An 18788-nucleotide genomic window follows, 5' to 3' on the forward strand; every position below is an offset into this window, starting at 1 on the left:
GGCTTCCTTTAGATCAGCTATGACTGGAACAGTGATTAGAAGGCATGCCTGGTTAAAAGAACAATCCTTACCAGACCATGTAAAGTCAAAGCTACTAGATGCTCCCATGGAGAAACAAAGTTTGTTTGGCTCCCCGGCACAGCAAGTGCTAAAGAAGGTGGAAGAAAAAGCTAAATCTGTCCAAACAGTCAAGGATTTCTTACAGGTCCAGCCTCCTAGGTTTAGTAGAAATTGGCCTTCGAAGAATTGGTCCTTTCCAGAAACCTCCAGAGCACAGAGAGGCAGAAATAGGCGCCCAAGAGGCAAAGGTCAATCCAGAGGTGCCTACAGGGGACGCCAGTGGCAGACTAACAACCAGAGAAGTACTGCCTCAGATTCAGCTACGACCACCCCCACAGGACAGACACAATGACTCGACTCTGATACCGCCTACCAGGGAACAACTGCAAGCACCCTTAGGCGGAAAGCTTGCCTTATTTTCCGTAAACTGGCATTACATTACAGGAGACAAATGGATTTTACAGACAATAGACAAAGGCTACAGGTTTCACTTCCACACACTACCAAAAAAGAGAGGAATGCCAAACCTACCACCAAACCAAAAAACAAACGCTCTGGCACAAATCAACCATCTACTAAGGATGAGAGCTATAGAAAAGGTACCGCCTATGGAACAAGGGCAAGGATTTTACTCCAGACTTTTCCTGGTACCAAGGAAAGAAAACCAATGGAGACCTATTCTCGACCTATCCGCTCTGAACACGTATCTCATTGTTCCAAAATTCAAAATGCTGACCCTACAGCAACTTCTTCCCATGCTGGGCAAGGAGTCTTGGCTGGTGACTCTAGATCTCAAGGAGGCATACCTGCATGTCCCTATACGACCAGATTGCAGAAGATACCTCAGATTTCTTGCAGGATCAGAGCATTATCAATTCTCAGCATTGCCCTTTGGCTTATCTACTGCGCCCAGGGTATTCACGAAATGCCTGGCATCAGTAATTGCTCATTGCAGGCTTCAGGGAATTCAAATTTATCCATACCTGGACGACTGCCTGATACAAGCGGACAACAAGACCAAATTAACAAAAGATTTGGAAAAGGTTATACAACTACTGCAAGCCCTGGGATACACAGTCAACATGAAAAAGTCAAGGCTGGTACCATCCCAAAGGATAACATTCTTGGGTGCAGAACTGGACACATCAAATCAAATGGCATTTCTCACAGCAGAAAAGCAAAAGCAACTACCACTCTATTTCATGGCATTAACAACAGAACCAGCTTACAGCAAGGAAAGTCCTGCAAGCCCTGGGATACATGGCATCCTGCATAATATTGATTCCACATGCCAGGTTACATATGAGGAAGTTGCAATGGTACCTAAGGAATGTATGGTCTCAACACAAGCACAGTCTAGAAGCCCAGATTCCAATAATTCCATGCCTGAAACAAGAATTCCTGTGGTGGGCTCAGGCCTGTCAGTTGAACAGAGGTCTGCCCTTCCACAAACCTCACCCAAGCCAGACTATCACCACGGACGCCTCAGACCTGGGCTGGGGGGCACACATGGTGGACAAGTGTATACAAGGCCTATGGACACAAGACCAGCTGAACCTACATATAAATCAAAAAGAGATGCTGGCAGTGAAACAGGCACTTCTGACATTCAGACCTTTTCTTCAACAAGGTCATTTGCTGATAAGGACGGACAATACCACAGTCATGTGGTATATCAACAAACAGGGAGGCACACACTCATATCCTCTATGCTGGATGGCAATGGACCTGTGGAATGTGGCCCTGAACCACAACATTCAACTCCAGGCCAAATTTGTGCCAGGAAAAGAAAATTCACTAGCAGACACCTTAAGCAGAACTACCACGGATGCCCACGAATGGATGCTGCATCCAGACATCTTCAAAACAATTACAAAAAAATGGGGACTACCAGAAATAGACCTGTTCGCATCCCCACACAACCACCAAGTGAGGAAATTCTGCACAAGGACATACCATCCATTTGCTTGGAAGGTGGACTCCCTATCCTTCAGTTGGGAAAATCTGACAGCATATGCATTCCCACCTCTTCCTTTGATGCACAAAGTGCTACTGAAGATCAAAGATCATCACCCAAGGATCATCCTGATAGCTCCAGACTGGCCGAGGCAGCATTGGTACCCGCTACTGAGGAGTATGTCTCGGACACACGCATGGCCTCTACCTCTAGTTCCTTTACTACTAACACAGAACAACTACAAGATCCTTCATCCAAACTTGAAAACACTGCAGCTAGCTGCTTGGAATATTACATAAAGCAAAATAACCCAAACTTATCTCAGAGGGTTAAAGACATTATCCTGGAGGCTCGCAGACCCTCCACAAGGAAGACTTATTCAGCCAAATGGAAAAGATACCTCATTTGGAGTGCAGCAAAAGGAGAAAATGTATCATTAGCAAACATAGCTAACATCCTGGAATACTTAGCAGAACTTTTCCACAATGGCCTGTCTTACTCCTCCATTAAGATTCATGCATCAGCAATTTCAGCAGAATACAACACGGATCCTCCAGTCTTCTCTCATCCTCTACTCAGGCAGTTTCTGAGAGGAATTAAAAATGTAAAGCCTCCAAGGAAGCCACCTTTGCCTACATGGGATCTTAACTTTGTGCTGGAAAAGTTAACACTTCCCCCTTTCGAACCAGCAGCAACAGCAGAATTACAGTTCTTATCTTGGAAAACTGCTTTCCTGCTTGCAATCACTTCAGCTAGAAGGGTTTCTGAATTACAGGCATTAATGGCAGTACAGCCCTTCCTTAACTTCCATCAGGATAGAGTGTCCTTGAGAACTAATCCTACTTTTATGCCTGAAGTGGTCTCCAGGGTATCATTGAACCAAGCAATCCACCTGCCAACATTTTCCCCAACACACAGAACAGGGGGGAAATGCTACTACATACATTGGATGTACACAGGCAATTGCGCTATTATCTGGACAGAACCAAGACCAATAGAGACTGACCAGCTTCTGGTAGCGTATGCATCAGGAATGGAAGGAAAAGCAATTTCTAAACAGACAATCTCGAAATGGATAGGAAATTGCATTAAATTTTGTTACTCTTTTCATGGAAAGACAACTCCAGAAAACATCAGACCTCACTCCACAAGGGCTACAGCCACCACTACAGCCTTCCTACGAGGAGTGGCTACCAAAGACATTTTAGAAGCTGCTACTTGGAGCTCCGTGCATACATTTGCCAAGCATTATAATCTACCTTTATACTCCAGATCCCGAGCAGGTTTTGCAACTGCTGTTTTGCAAGGGATCTTAACTACACCATAATCATTTTAGTGCCTCCACCCCCAGTTTGGCTATGGTATTCTACCCATATGTTAGGACTGCAGATGCATCCTTGAAGGACATAGTACAGTTTTGTACCTACCATAAATGTAGATGTCCGAGAGGTATGCATCTGCAGTCAGGATTACCCACCCTCCTTCCCCTCTGTGGTACTCCTACGGGGTATTTGCCCATCTTGTAGCTTGCTGGGGGAATCTATTATGGTGTATTTGTTTGTATATATGTATATACATGCTTATATTGTTTGCTCTCTACTGTTTGGAACCATTTGCATTTATCCAAATTTAGCCTTCCTAGAGGGCACCTGGCATCTGGGGCAAGAAACACTGAGGAAGATGGCGTCGGCTGATGCCTTTATACCCAATTCACAGCAGCTATGACGTTGGGTGAAGTGCGACATCAGCCGAGGCCAGACCCAGACTTTGGAATCCGGCCAACCGAAGGGCTGCCTGAGGCAGGACAACACATATGTTAGGACTGCAGATGCATACCTCTCGGACATCTACATTTATGGTAGGTACAAAACTGTACTTTTCCTCCTCCTATTGTATAGCTTGTTTATGGCAGGGGTCCACCAGACTGGTTTCCTTTTCTTGGAGGAGAGAGTCTTGGTTTTGCTTGGGATAGCACGATCCATACGTTCTTGTAGGTGCCTGTATAGTGCATTAGTAAAGGATTTTGTAGCTTGGGCAGCATTATCTTTTCGCATGGGGGATTTGAATCTTTCCATCTCTGTCTTAAGTGACATGAAGTTTGCTTTTGAAAAGTTTTTTACAGTGGTTTCCTTGACCGGGGGTGGGGGCGGAATGTGGATATCCAGAATGATTAGTTTATGGTCAGATCTAACCAGCGAGGGGTTGACCTCCGGTGTGAACACTAGTCGCCCATGTTGGTGATGACCAGGTCCAGTATGTTATCACCTCTGGTGGGGGTGTTGACAGTTGATCCAGGGCGTTTGAGTTTATAAATTCTGGGGCATGATTGTTTCCATTGGTTGCTTCAGAAATGTTTACTTTCTGGATGTTTATTTATTGGTCACTTAGTTAATACCTTCACTGAGGATTATTACTTTGTACTTTAGGAGTGCGCTTTTTGGCCTTTTTCAGGCTGTAACTACCAATTGAGGCTTACATTTTGTATTGCTCCAGATTGTTCCCAATGGATCTTGACTGCAGAAGGCCTCTGTCATCATGTATAACTAGTATGTAGTCATCACATGAGGAGTATGTCTGCATTAAATGTTTGTTACCTACTTGCCGTACTCCTCCTGGATGGGTTATTCACCTACCAGTTCTGAGTGGAATTTCCTGCAAGTTAATCCATGCAATTTTTTTCATCTTTCAGGATTGTGCTTCCTCATTGCATGGTAGTTTAACTTGGGAGTGCATGGACTGGGCATGCCCTCCTTGTCTGTGTGGTGACAGTGTAGTGTGCATCTCTTGAAGACAAGTTACACCTTCAAGCATTGGCGGGTTAGAGAGAATAATGAATTGGGGAAAGTTGTTGACATCAGAAAAAGGAGATGAAATCCTAGTAATTAATGCAGAGAAATTTGAGGCTCTGAGCTGTTAATGAGATGCTTACTGTATTCAGGGGTACAAGGTTTAATTCCTTCCACCTCCATCTGCATACTGTGTGACTTTGAGCAAATCATTTGACAGCCAGTGTGCTCCTGTGTTGCCACTGAAAAAGGGGCACTTGTGGCCATTGATCTTACCTGGTTAACAGATGTGTTTTAAAAAGTACCCATGGCATGAGGCCTCTTCACAGACACATTACAAATGTGTACTCCTCATATTAATGTTCCAGACATCCGTGAGAGAATGGAAGACTGAGTAGAGTTCTTTGAGCATGTAAGCAGAACACCCTACAATGAGCTTTCTTTTGTACTGTAAGCTGTAGTTCTAAATAATTACATTTTTTAGCAGTTTTGAACAGATGACTATAATTATTCTTTAGAATTTACAAGATGTAAAACAAGTTAGTATGATCACTGAACAAAACATAAAGGCATCAATCAACTGCCACCTGTGAAAGACGTCATCTGAGAGAATTTTGAGCAGCTTTTGATATCATTACCAGTACTGATTGTACATTTTTTTAGGTGTGTAGCAAAGAGGAGATGCTTTGCCCCAGCTACTGTTTACAAACCATTTGGGGAACAAGCTGCAGGAACATTAAGTCTAACAGAGTTCCAAGCAATACAGGAAGGAGATAAGGAGGTTACTGCTCTTCGAGATTTGGGCCTAAATGACCAAGAAATCCAGTTGTGGCAGTCCCGGGGAGCCACTGGAAAGGTATGGTCTGCCCTCAAAATTGCATGCTTAAATAATTTGGAATTGCTTATCTCTAAATGCTGCTTTTGAATTGAAAAATTGAATGACTGAATAATGATTGAAGTTGTGAAAAGTTCAGTTAATATTTTTTTTGTAGATTCGTGTATTTCTTATTGAAATACTGTGGTGTAGGTGAGACTGTCTGAGAAATACCAAAACTGTAAGCGTTTTTTTACAGTTTGAGCTATGACTTCTATCAGATATCTATAACGTTGCTAATGTGATGTAATGGTATGCAGCAGTAGCTCCATTTACTATTTCATTGTCTGTCATTTTTTTCAGGTTGCAGTAGTGGTATTCTAGTATTGTGTAACATCATTCTCTGTGTTCAGATAAAACCTGTACATTTTTTTTTACTTTTCTTTGACCTTATTATTTGGATGCTATGAAAGTGTGATGCATTATTGCCTTTTGTGTAGTGTCAGTGCAGAGAAGCTGCACTCAGATTTTCAGTTATTTGCTGTGTTCATTGTGTTTGATTATTGGAGTGACTGTTGCAGCAGGTATCTAAGAGATATGAACAGCCTGAGAGTTGCACCAACCAGAAATTAGCAGCAGTTTACTCAATAGGAATGCCGTGTGTGTGTGTGTGTGTGTGTGTGTGTGTGTGTGTGTGTGTGTGTGTGTGTGTGTGTGTGTGTGTGTGTGTGTGTGTGTGTGTGTGTGTGCGCGTGTGTGCGCGTGTGTGTGTTTGTGTGCGTGTGGTGATGTATAGAATTTTTATAGGGCAACATGACCAAGAGCTGATGGGTATGTTATGTTTGGTGTCAACAATCCTTAATTAAGGGAGAAACATACATGGCTGTCCATTAACCTAGACATCAGTCTTCCAAAAACTAACCAGTTGCCACTCTATCACAAATATATTTGATGTCACCAAAGAAATGGCTTAACTTCAGAACAAATTAGAGATTATGCCCATTGTCTGCATCCCATTGAAGTTGTTTTGGAGGCATGGAATTGTCCGTACACCCTAGTGACATTTGTTCGTGTTTAGAGCATTAACACTAAATAGTGTCCTTGCTGAGGACAGTCATAGACTGGTCTGATCAGCTAATCTTCACAGAAATGCAGTAATAAAAATAGAACAGGTAGATTTGGCAGAAGCTAAAGACAGTATTTGCAGAAATGATCTTAGTTATACAACAGTTTTGTAAAAAAATAAATAAATAAATAAAAAATAATAATACATGAGAGACCCAACCAAGACAGTGTTTTAATTGTGTAACACCTTAAACCTCCTGTAGTGAAGGCCCGTAGGATGTATGCAGAAAATCCCTTAAGGAGATATCAGTATTTTAGCTTCTAAATGCCAATGAGTTTTTTCTTTCATATTTTTGTCTTTACTGGTGCACTAAAGCCCACTATGCCAAAACCCACATATTTTCTGAGCTTGTCAATATAATTTAAGTGGGTTGAATGGCCATACTTTGAAACCACAGAGTGTAAAGATAAGCCTGATGTCCATGCAAATTAGGGTTACTGCATACTATCCCAAATGATATCCACATCAGAGAGTAAAAAGTTCAAACCATTTAGTAGAAACTATAAGAAAGACCCAGGTAGGCAAGAGTCTCTGCTGTGTATTACCTTAAGCCTTCTGGCTTTATTGGCCTGAATACACCAATAAAGTCTTAAAAGTCATGGGCATTCAGAAACCATGTAGTTGAAGCATTGATATGTTCTTAAGAGGTCATTTGCATAGACCCCATTGTCCTCCACTGCAGGAGGCTTAACTAATTACATCCAAGTGATAACTCCAGGTGCATCTGCAGTTAACTCCTACTGACGCTTGTAGGTGTCAGATATTGCTGATTCATATTTGCATCAATAATTCCAAAACCATGCTATGTACAATTTTTTTAAAAGATTTCATCTTAAAGCTTACACAATGGCAAACTCAACTGCATTAATATTTGACCTCTGTCTAGTTCAGGTAAATGTATATTATCTGTTGTTTTTATATTAATTTATGTAGATATAATTTTCACATTTTTCTAAATATCTCAATAACCAAGTAATACTGACAGAATACCGTAGCCTCATATGAAAGCTCTCAGCTAGATGAATAAAATGGTACTGTGACAGTATGTGTGTAACTTGAGTGGTTAATGAGAAATTGTAAGTTTACAAAATATTACAAATGTAATAATTACTGTTTATTGTGACTTATAAAATTCAGTTTAAGACATAGAACCTAAAGAATACTGCCACTATAACATTAGTTTGTGCTGAAGAGCTTGCCATTTATACTTCTTTCGTAAAATGTATGGTTCCAGAAATATGAACATTTGTTTGAAATGTGAGGACATAATTTGATTCTGTCAAAAGGCTTAGGCTCCGCCCATTGGAAGTTGCAGTGCAAACTTCCTGAGCTCCATTGGAGTGAATGAGTGGGTATTACTCTATGAAGACTATCTTAATCAGGTCTTGTACTTTTTACTAAATGGTCTGTGTGTGTGACCTCTTTCCTTAAGGTATACAAAGATGAGATAGCTCACTGTCCCCTTCTCCAGCTCTTTCTTGCCATCTGTAAATGCTTTTGCTGCTGTTGTGGGAATGTTTTATTTTTGCATTTTTAGATGAAGTAATGGGTTCTTTCGTTTTTTAGTTGCAACTCTTTGCCACATCCAACTGGTGATTCTTTATACTGCAGGTCATTAGTTTGTAATCTGGATTAATACCTTACTACTGCCTGCATTTATTCTAAATATGTACCTCATCTTTTCTTAGATTTCATTAGGCACTAACATTTTAAATTGGATCACTCCCTTTTAATTAGACATTTGACTTAATTTGGGCTTCATGCAAAATGTGATGTGAGACTTTAGGAGTGACTGCTACTATTTGCATGTTTTATCACAGTTTTTAGTCCACTGATACTTCAGTAGGAATCTTGAAAGATATCAAGGTCACCTTTTCTGGAATTTGTTGCAGAAATGCAGTCTTTAGCCTTACAAAATATAAAGCTGATCATAAGATTTGGAGGAGATGGAAAATGTAGTTAATCAAAATGAAGCTGGTAGCATAATAATCAATCTCACAGATGATGTTATTCCTCTCTGTGGAGGAACTTCACTTGGAAATGTATTCATGAGGTTTTGCACTTTTGACATCAGTGAATATGTACCCATATGGCATCTATTTTGTACTACTGGTACTCAAACAACAGCCTACAGGAACCTAAAGTATATTCTCCAGTCTTGCAACAAGTTGAAGGCCTGTTTTTATGTAATTAGTGGAGGAGGCAAATTAGTTTGGGGAAGAGTTCTGGCATTACTTACGGGATGACATTTAATTATATCGAGATACACTAACACAAAAGTGTATCTAGGCCATTGCTTCTCCCCTTATTAAACATCATCAGAATGACTATATTCTGTAAGCTGATGTCACTGTCTCACCCTGGAGTGAGCAAATATTAACCTGTTGTGGATCAGATATAACAACAGGAAAGTTAGATAGGAAACAGAGATGAACATTCTCAAGTTCTTAATATATCGAGAGTAGTATCCTGGGGTGAGAGATCAGTTATTGGATTTAGCCCTCTGCTGTCAATGAGGATAGACCCTGAACTTCAGAGAGAGAACAAGATTAATGTGTAATACAGAGTACCCCTTGAAAATAAGCTCCTCACCTTTATGACTTGTTAGAATCTTGTATTCACTAGCCAAATAAGACTTTTTTCCCTCGACGACTTATGTCATTTTCTGGTTTATTTGCTATTAGTATATCAGCACTGTGATAGTTTGTCTTTTTCCTTGTATTGTTTGTCTCTACAGTAGTTCTGGAATGATTCATTAGGGGGTGCTTGTGTGTATCTATTCAAGTAGGTAAAATAGCCAATGGAGTTTTCTGTGGAGTAATGAACCTTCTATAAACTAAGGATTTCATTGCCTCAACAGTGCTTCAGTAATGCCCACCATGGAGGCTGTGTCTGCACCTGAGGAATGAACTGTTGTGTTTTTTTTTATCTTGTAATTGTTATATGATTTTTTTCATATTATTAAATAGTTCCTCCACAAGACTATATCTGCAATGGAATGAGAACATTGGTTCTTGATGCAGTTAAGCTTTTGTGATGATTGTTTATTTTAAGTAATGGAGGATTTGAATTGCAGTTTTGCCATTAGGAGAGAGATGGGGAAGCTGTATGTTAGTACTCCTGACTCTTGATAAGATATGTTGCAGTACTTTTTTAACTATTGCAGCTTGTTTCTTGTGATTTGATGGTTGATTTAAGTGAAAGATGCACAAAAAAGTGTAGAATAACAAAATTTTCCCCAGGACTGCCCCCTGTACTACTAATGGACATATGCATCTCATAAATGCTTTGTCCTATGTATGGGTTCCCTCAAATTATCTATGGTATGATCCCAGTTATTCTCATTAGAGTTAATATACAATTATTAGCCATTTTATGGGTACAGCTAATCTATAACCAAATGGATAGGTTATTTCAAGCACAAAAAGGGAAATTGGCCAGGCTTAAAATGACCCACAAAGGCAGCTAGCCTAATACTTACCTATGGACCTATAAAATTCAGTAAGTTAGCCATGAGCAATGATTAAATCTTGTAGTATCAGAAAGAAATGGAGTTTACACGTCAGTATACAACAGGTAATAAAAGTATTGACACGAGTTCCAGGGTCAAGAAAACTGTGGTGTTTGGAAATGGTGCTTAGATTATCAAGATACGTTTTAAAAGTGAAGTAGAAATTAAACACTTTTTAAATTCCTGATGCCTCCCTATGAAGCTTGCAGCTCTTACTGTGGCTTTCTTGCCCAGTCTACACCCAGATCCACCAATAGCTCCTTGATGGATACCCCCATGTATAATCCTTTGTTAGGGAGAACCCCTTGACTGAAGGATCCAATAGAGGAGTCCTCTACATAGACCCAGGAGCCATGTTAGAGATGGCTTATCAAAATCCTTGAAGGTGGTAGTGGCCACTGCTATGACATTATGATGCATTTCCTTATCTTGTGTACCGAGTTGGACTTTTCCATCAGAGGGCTCACAGGAATTGGGTTTCTTCAAGTCCTCAAACATAATAGAAGAACTGGTTATTGGTCATCCGTGGTTTGGCACCTATGTCTCTAATGGACCCAGGCACCCTGTAAATGATTAGTCTCCCATTCCCCTACTTGTAAGTGTTTCAACTCCCAAGACCCTTCTTACACTTATCAAGGGTATCGGAAATTGTTAGAGACTTAGGATGCATGGCTAGGCTTAAAAAGGCCCTTATGGTCGTTAGCCTAGTAAACATCTATGAACGTCATTCTACAACCTGCCCCATGAGAAGTAGAAATCATCACTTCTGAATAAGCAGGACATTCATCTATGGCTTTAATGAAAGGGGCATAGTTATTAGATGGGTTGAAGTTCATAAAAATGCTGCAGGTTGTAGAGGGTATGTCATTTTTATAACTTAACAAAAAGAGGCATCTGTTAAATTTGGCTTTGCCGCTCAGAACTGGGGTGTCATAAATATGTTGTTTTTTTTCTGTTGAGCTTTCGTTGTGTATTAAGGTGCTTCTTTGGCGTGCTTAGTGACTTGTGGGGATATCTGATTTTTACCGTGCTTAGTGACTAGTGGGGATGTCTTATTTTACAAGCCCCTTTTCAAAGCAATAGTGTTTAATTCATTACATGGTGGGATATTATTCAGGTCTATAGATGTCTGCACCACCCATTGTCTTAACCAAAGTCGTCACCTTTAAATTAAGTTGTGTGCTTTTTGTTTGGTAGGTTTGTTGCAATGCAACCTATTGTCATTATGGAGTGATCTGGTATGAGGAAGTCTATAGTCATGAGCAAACAGGACTAAAACCATAGGCTTTCAGTCAGTTTAACATTGAAAGCATTTCCAGGCTATTTGCCCCCTCTTAATAACCCATAATACTCTCCTATCTAGCTTCACCTCCTTTCTCTGTCAAAATGGTGAAGTGGCACTAGGGTACTGCTTGTTATGTTACGGGATTTTGTTTATTCATTTATTCAATCATTTGCTTATTTGCTCATTTATTTGGTTATTTGCTTATTTATTTGCTTGTCTGTCTGTTTAGAAATTTCCATACCTTTGTGATTTATACTGAATAGGGTCTGTAAAGTCCAGCTTCCATTTAGTGACAAGGTCAGACCTTTAAGCCCCCCCCCCCCCGCCTTCTGGATTTCATCACCTTCTTTTACCACACTTTTACACTTGTTTTGCTGTTAATATGTTTGGAGTTTTCTTGTTTGCAAATTTAGAACAAAAAGAGTACTTACAGAGTTCTTAGCTTGTCTTCTTTTACCATACCTAGTAGAATAAGGTGGTATTTCTGGTGCACTAGTGTTCTAGCCTGTTTATAAGGGTGTGCTGCAATTTTTTGTCTTGCTAGTCTGTGTGTCATTGCAGCCTTAGAAATGTGCTACATGTGAGTATTAAGATCTACCTCAGCATAAGCACACATTGTGTTAGTGATTTGCTGGAGGAGCATTTCAAAGAAAAGTGTGAGATTTGTGAAGCTTTCGTCCATGGACTGTTAGAGATGGAAATAATAAGCTGCTGCTAAGTTAAAAATGATCTTTGTCCACATTTCAGATGTTTTTTTGATACTAGGTTTAGCCTCAAAGGATGTCCTTAGATGCACAGTGGATGATTATACAGTACAGATGAATTCGGACAGTAATATACACACAGGATATGATTCCATTCCACACCCCTCCCTTGCCTCACTCTGTCTCATTGCTAGATGTGTCACCTTTTCAAAAAGGTGTGGCAAGAAAGGCGATCTTAAATATCATCACCTGAAGAGTCATTCAAGAGGTTTTCTTGGCTATAAAGGATCCATTTATTACTGCCATATGTTTTTGAGGTGACTTTCAATTTAGGTAGCCATCACAAGTTTGTACTAGCAGTCTTTCTGGATGGTCACTGTGTAGTCTACCTTTCTTGTCTGAAAAGAGGAGATTCAATACTTTGGACTTCCAGAACAGCTATCTGCACATCTTGGTCAACAAGGAGCCCAGGAGGATTCAACAGTTTTAGATGCTTCTGTTCAGTTTCATGTCAGTCATAAAAGTGTTTATCAAATGCATCCTCAGATCTGCTGTAACTGCATGCATGCAAAGGTAAAGGTGTTCCCATACTTGGATGGCTAGCTTCTGTTGTACAAAGTCTGTTTTTTCCAGTCCTTGGGAATGCAATGAAAATTCCATATTTCTATGTGGAGCCATTGTAGACACTAGACTTCACAGGTTGCACATTATACACTCTATCTGGCAAAGAACATTTCCCTTTAGATGTGATTCTTCCTTTGCAGTGCTCAGTGTCCGTCTCAGAGCAGTGAACTCTATATTTAACATAATTTGACATTGTTCCTCACATAGGGAGTTCCTCCATTGGGCTGTGAAAATAGAGTAATCTCAGTTCTGTCTCATCTTTAAAGATTTTCAAGGTATGCAGAATGTTTACAATGGTGGCTCCATATTTGGAATCATAGTGTGGGTAACCCATTCCCGATTCCCACCTAGTAGAGGCTGTCCCATATAGGCAGTTTTGCCACAATGTGAGATGGGAGGTTATTATCAAGTACAAACTGTCCTCCATTTGTGGCCAGACATCCTGGACTGTGTACACCCATCAGTATACTAAAGATAAAGGTATTTTTGTCACTCTGCAGGCATTCCTGGACTCCTCATCTGAAGGTGTAGCTGCCATCCACACCGACAGCATTGCTATTTACACACAGATAAGCAGAGAGGAATTCATTCCTGACTCTCTTCTGAGAAAAGATGAAGATATGGCAACATGTTGCTTTGTTGATAGGCAGTCATATTCCTGGGGAGATCGAGTCCTCCAGCTGACATGCTTAGTAATTTTTGTGATTGTCTCATGAGCAAGTGTTCTGCCAGCCTTTCTGAATTGCAGAAGCTCTTCTGCTACTGGAGAAGCAAGGAGGTCACTGCAAGGCATCTGTAACTAGTGTCAAATGTAGCAACCTCTATCCCTCAGTCCTGTAGTGGGATATAGTCCCAGGGGTGCTATTGGCCAGTAATGGCTCGCAGGGCACTTTTATGTTTTTCACCCATTTCCCCCTTATTCTGAAGTTTTATTCAGAATGCCAAGCAGTTGTAGTCCAAAGTCATTCTCATAGCCCTATTCTGACATCAACAAGTAACATTACCTCGTCTTTGTCCTCATCTTCTGGAGCAACCAGAATGCTTGTAGCCCTTCAGAACCCTGATGATTTAGACACCTGGCAGGCTTTAACAAGACTTTCTTTTCTATGTCCAATCACAAGATTACTCCGTTTCCATTAATGACCAAGAAATGTTTATGCCTGCATAGGATATCCCATTTTCTTCTCTTTTCCCAGGTAACTAATAAAATAATGTACAAAAATAAGTAGACGTGAGCTACTTCCAAGTGGCTAGATCATTTTACAGCTCTGCTGTCTGCAGTTTTAAATCTCCATTCCTACATTTTTGATAAGGCACAAGTTCTGTAATGGTCTGCCTTACTGCCATATCCATCTTCCATCAAGGCTCAACCACTTTTATCTTTGGCTTCTTTAAATGTCTGCAAAGCTTTCTCGAGAGGTATTTTTCAGATATGCACCGTCTACCCCAGTCAAGGATTCTGTTCCTCCATGGGAGTTGTGTTTTGTAATAGAGAAGGTAATGCTTCCTCTTTTTGAGCCTTTTGCAAAAGCTGATTTGAAGCACCTGCAGGATTTGATAGGCACATTTTCTTAGCTGCAGAAATAATCAGTAGCTGTGCATTTCATTACATGTGTGAGTATCATAAATGCTCCTTTTACTAAAAATGTACTTGTGAAAAGCAAATGGGACTGTTTACAGATTTTTGCACTCAGTGATTCTAACAACTGTTGCATTTTCTCATGCTGGAATGGGACAGTCTTGTATGTTGTTTGGAGCTTGATTTAAAAGAAAAGTTCTGCTTTGTTTTGAACTTGCAATAATCAGCAACATGTACTAAACCAAGGCTGCTGTTGCTCTTTCCCTTCTGTTTTGTATTGCTGTTTGTATTTGGGAGATGTCTAACTTACAGAGAAGGCTGAATTGAGATTTGCATTCTCTTTATTGAGAATTGTGGACTTGAACTCCATTCATCGAAAAAACTCATCAGCTTGAATGTAAACCCATACATCACAAGATGGGTTGCAAACTGGCTAAGTGACAGAACCCACAGGGTCAGAGTTGCTGGAGCCATGTCAAACTCAAAGCCTGTCACAAGTGGTGTCCCACAGGGCTCAGTCCTGGGTCCACTCTTGTTCGGCATCTACTTTTCTGAAGTACAAGCAAACACAGGAGGGTTATGGCTGACAAAGTTTGCAGATGACTGCAAACTGGGCGCCATAGTCGAAAACACATCTGACACAGATATCCTTCAGAAGGGCCTCACAGAAACGGATAACTGGTGCCAGAGCCATGGCCTAAAGTTAAATGCCAAGAAATGCATAGTCATACCCCTCGGGAAAAACAAGGTTACCCCTAGCTACCATATAGGTGGCAATCCACTGAGCACAGAAGAAGTCATCAGGGATCTGGGGACCCAGGTTGACAGTAGCCTTTCGTTTGACACTCATGTTGCTAAAGTGATTAGGAAAACCTTCTACATTGCCCACCTGATCATGAAGGGATTCACATCTAGATCAAGGGAGGTCATCGTCCCCCTGTACTCATCACTCATTAGACCTATGATTGAGTACAATGCCCCATTCGGAATGTATCTGACCCGACACCTGCAGCAGCTGGAAAGGCCCCAAAAGTTCCACACCAAAAGGATAAAGGGTCTCAAAAATATGTCTTATGCTGCCCGACTGAAAGAGCTCCAGCTCTATTCAGTCTCATACCGCTTGCTCAGAGGTGACCTGTGCCTGACATATAAGGCCATGTCAAACCCTGATTTGATGAATATGCTTCACCTCAAAAATCTAGATCCCTCAGAACCACAAGGGCGGAGACTTAAACCTTGACACGGTTATTAATAGAACGTGCTGGAGGGACAGATTCATCACCCAAAGACTCCCTATGCTGTGGAACAAAATCCCGGTACATGTGAGGCAGAGCACCTCGCTGGCCTTGTTCAAGAGGAATCTTGACCAATGGATGGGGGATCGCAGATATACCCCAGGGATTACTTCAGTGTCACTGCTTGACAGAGGCACAACAAAATAATAGGCATAGTTTTATTCAAACTAAAGGGGTGGCGAAAGCCAAATAACTATGGGCTAGGCTTATAAATGCCCTTGGGCAGATAGCCTAGTATGAACCTATGAACCTATGAAAAAACAGCAAAGCAGTTTCTGCAGGGGCCATATAGGTAGGAAAATATAGTCTTCTTTCCCAGAGGCTGTAGGCTAAAAGTCTTGGCAGTCTGTGTCATCAGTAGCCCCTGGAAATATCTTTAGTGATGTGATGGCAGTTGGTTAGCAGATGTGGTTGTAGGAATTAAATCTATTTAATAGCGGTTAGAACTGATGTTATTCGTGTTTCACTGTTGCAGTCATCACACTTGGGTTATCCTGTCAGGGGTAGCCCTCAGTCGGCCGGAATACCAGAGGCTTAGTATTTCTGCGTCGGTTGTTGTCTCTTCAGGAATGATGTCAGGTCATCGGAGTATAAAAACAGGCAGCCGACGCCATTACATCAGTCTTTCTTGCCGAGGAGCCTGAAGCAGAAGCAGTTCGCACGAGTGCCGGTCGGCCGGTACCTGAGTTTTCATTTGTGCAATTGAATCATCCTGAAGTCTTCTAAAGCTAAGTACCCTGTTGGGGATCCTTTTTTCTTGCTCTAACCAATGCCAAAAAAAGTTAACACTTGTCTCGTCTGTGAAAAGCAAATACAACACCGAGATTTCCATTCTTACTGCATCATCTGTTTAGGCCCAGACCACGACGTACTTCGCTGTCGGTTTTGTGCTTTGTTCAACTCCTGAACTATTCATTGTCAGGCCCTTATTGTAGCTAAATACTTTCATTCTCTATCTCCGCATTCCAAAATGGCTTCGGTAAGCCATCTGACTGCCGATCTTCTGAAAAAACTTAAGGATAAAGACAGAGACAGACCGCACAAGTCCAAAACTGCCAATGACGCTTCCGTTAAGCTAGTTGCCAGTTCACCGGTACTCAGTGAGGTGCTTTCGCAGCCCCTGATGCCCACTTCGATGGATTTGCAGGCTGCTACCGAGACCCGTTCGGAGTCCAGTATGCCACGAGACTCTTGTTTGACTACGGAACCTGTGGATGTCTCTACCTTGGATGGGTCCATAGCCGTTGTACAGGCACCGGCTTCTGAGGAAGTCCTTCGCATTACCAATATTCGATACAAACTGACTACTTCTTTTGCGTCTTCAATTCTTTCTAAAATGACTGAGTTTCTAAGGCCAAGAGTACGAGATACACCTAAAACAACACAACAACCCAAACTCAAGAGCCAGCTTCCTTGCCACAATCTCAGATGCTTAAAATGGCAGAAGACCTGATCACACTTAGTGGAAGCCAGCCTTCCCCTGCTAAAAGAAAAAGAAACTTGTTCCCAGCAGCATTATCTGAGCAAGAGTCCGACAACTCTGAGGTTTCTGAATATGAAGACATGCCCTTATCTGCCTATGAGGATTCAGATGCAGAGGAATCCATTCCTTCTGCTTCCCCACCAGAGGATTTTTGTTTTGGTGAAACCCTAAATACTTTGAGAGAGCATTTCCACTGGGAATGCCAGGATTATCCTCGGTCCAAAAAGAGACTAAAGGAATTTTTAGATTTACCACAGCACAGACCCTTAGCTATCCCTCCTGTTCTGGATGATGTCTTTATGGAATCCAGTCTAACTCCTGATACTTTACCCCCTGCTCCAAGGAAACCAGGCAGGTACTACAGAGTCCCTGACTCTCACAAATTTCTCTTCAGAAATCCTACTGCTAACCCAGAGGTCATCTCCCAAGGACCTAAAGGAATAAAAACAACTACAGCTAAGAATCCCACCCCTTCGGACAGGGATTCCCGAGCTTTAGACAGATGGGGTAAAAAGTATATACCTCTGCAACTTTCGCCATTAGAGCATTAAATTGTCAGTTCCACATACTGAAATTCCAGCAACATACCATGGAACTTATTAAGCAAAAATTATCTACCTTTCCTGACTGTGCAGAAAATAAAGAATTACAGGAGCATATGCATTTTGCAAGCCAAGTCAGCAAGCATACCCTGCAATGTGGGTTTGATGACCTAGAAGCATCTTGCAGGGCAGCAGTTACAGGTTCTGTACTTAGAAGGCATACCTGGCTTAAGGAGCAGACCTTGCCAGACCATGTCAAATCAAAATTATTGGACGCTCCTCTGAACAAGAGCAATTTGTTTGACACCAAAGCAGAAGAGGTTTTTAAAAAAGATGGAAGAAAAGGCTAAGTCTATGCAGACAGTCAAAGATTTTTTGCAAGTGCAGCCTCCAAGATTCAGTAGGCAGTGCCCCTCGAAACATTGGTCCTTTCCAGCCCCCTCAAGGCCATCTCAAACTAGAGCCAGGGGAAACAGACCCCCCCCCACCCCCAGGTTACGGTCTCACTGTATGCAGAGGTCTAAGCAATGGAATACCTCCACCTCTAAAAAAGGGAGTGCTAGGCCACCCTCTTACGGAAAGAATTCACACTGACTTCTCAACTTCACTCCTCACCTCTGCCCAATTGCTTGCTCCTCTAGGAGGAAAACTTGCCCACGACACAAAAAAACTGGACCTCCATCACCAGCGATTGATTGGTCTTCAACATAGTATCCCAAGAGTACAAATTTTATTTCCACATGCTGCCAACCCCAAAAGGGTTCCCAGACCTTCCTCCAAAACGGTGGGCAGAGGCACAAAACCAAGTTGAGTCCATGCTCTCCATAAGGGCAATTCAGCCTGTTCCTGCAGAACAGATAGGCCAAGGTTTTTATTTCAGACTTTTCCTGGAACCCAGAAAAGAGGACACTTGGCGCCCAGTCTTAGATATATCCATTTTAAACACCTTCCTGGTGATGCTAAAGTTCAAAATGCTCACCCTACAGCAGCTTCTCACTATGCTGTCCAAAGATGTCTGGTTT

General features: G+C 41.5%; 1 protein-coding gene across 2 annotated transcripts in view; it reads left to right on the top strand.

Annotated features, from left to right (window-relative positions):
* RBM41 (RNA binding motif protein 41) overlaps nucleotides 1–18788 on the top strand; it is a 507485-nt gene that overhangs the window by 382305 nt on the left and 106392 nt on the right. For both annotated transcript variants that reach the window (XM_044057651.1, XM_044057652.1), the window contains exon 3: nucleotides 5467–5659. In XM_044057651.1, the coding sequence (XP_043913586.1) occupies nucleotides 5467–5659 (193 nt within the window). The remainder of the gene's footprint in view (nucleotides 1–5466; nucleotides 5660–18788) is intronic.

This window comes from Protopterus annectens, chromosome 15.part0 (genome assembly GCF_019279795.1).
Source record: "Protopterus annectens isolate FY-2018-M chromosome 15.part0, PAN1.0, whole genome shotgun sequence".
Taxonomy (NCBI): Eukaryota; Metazoa; Chordata; order Ceratodontiformes; family Protopteridae; genus Protopterus; species Protopterus annectens.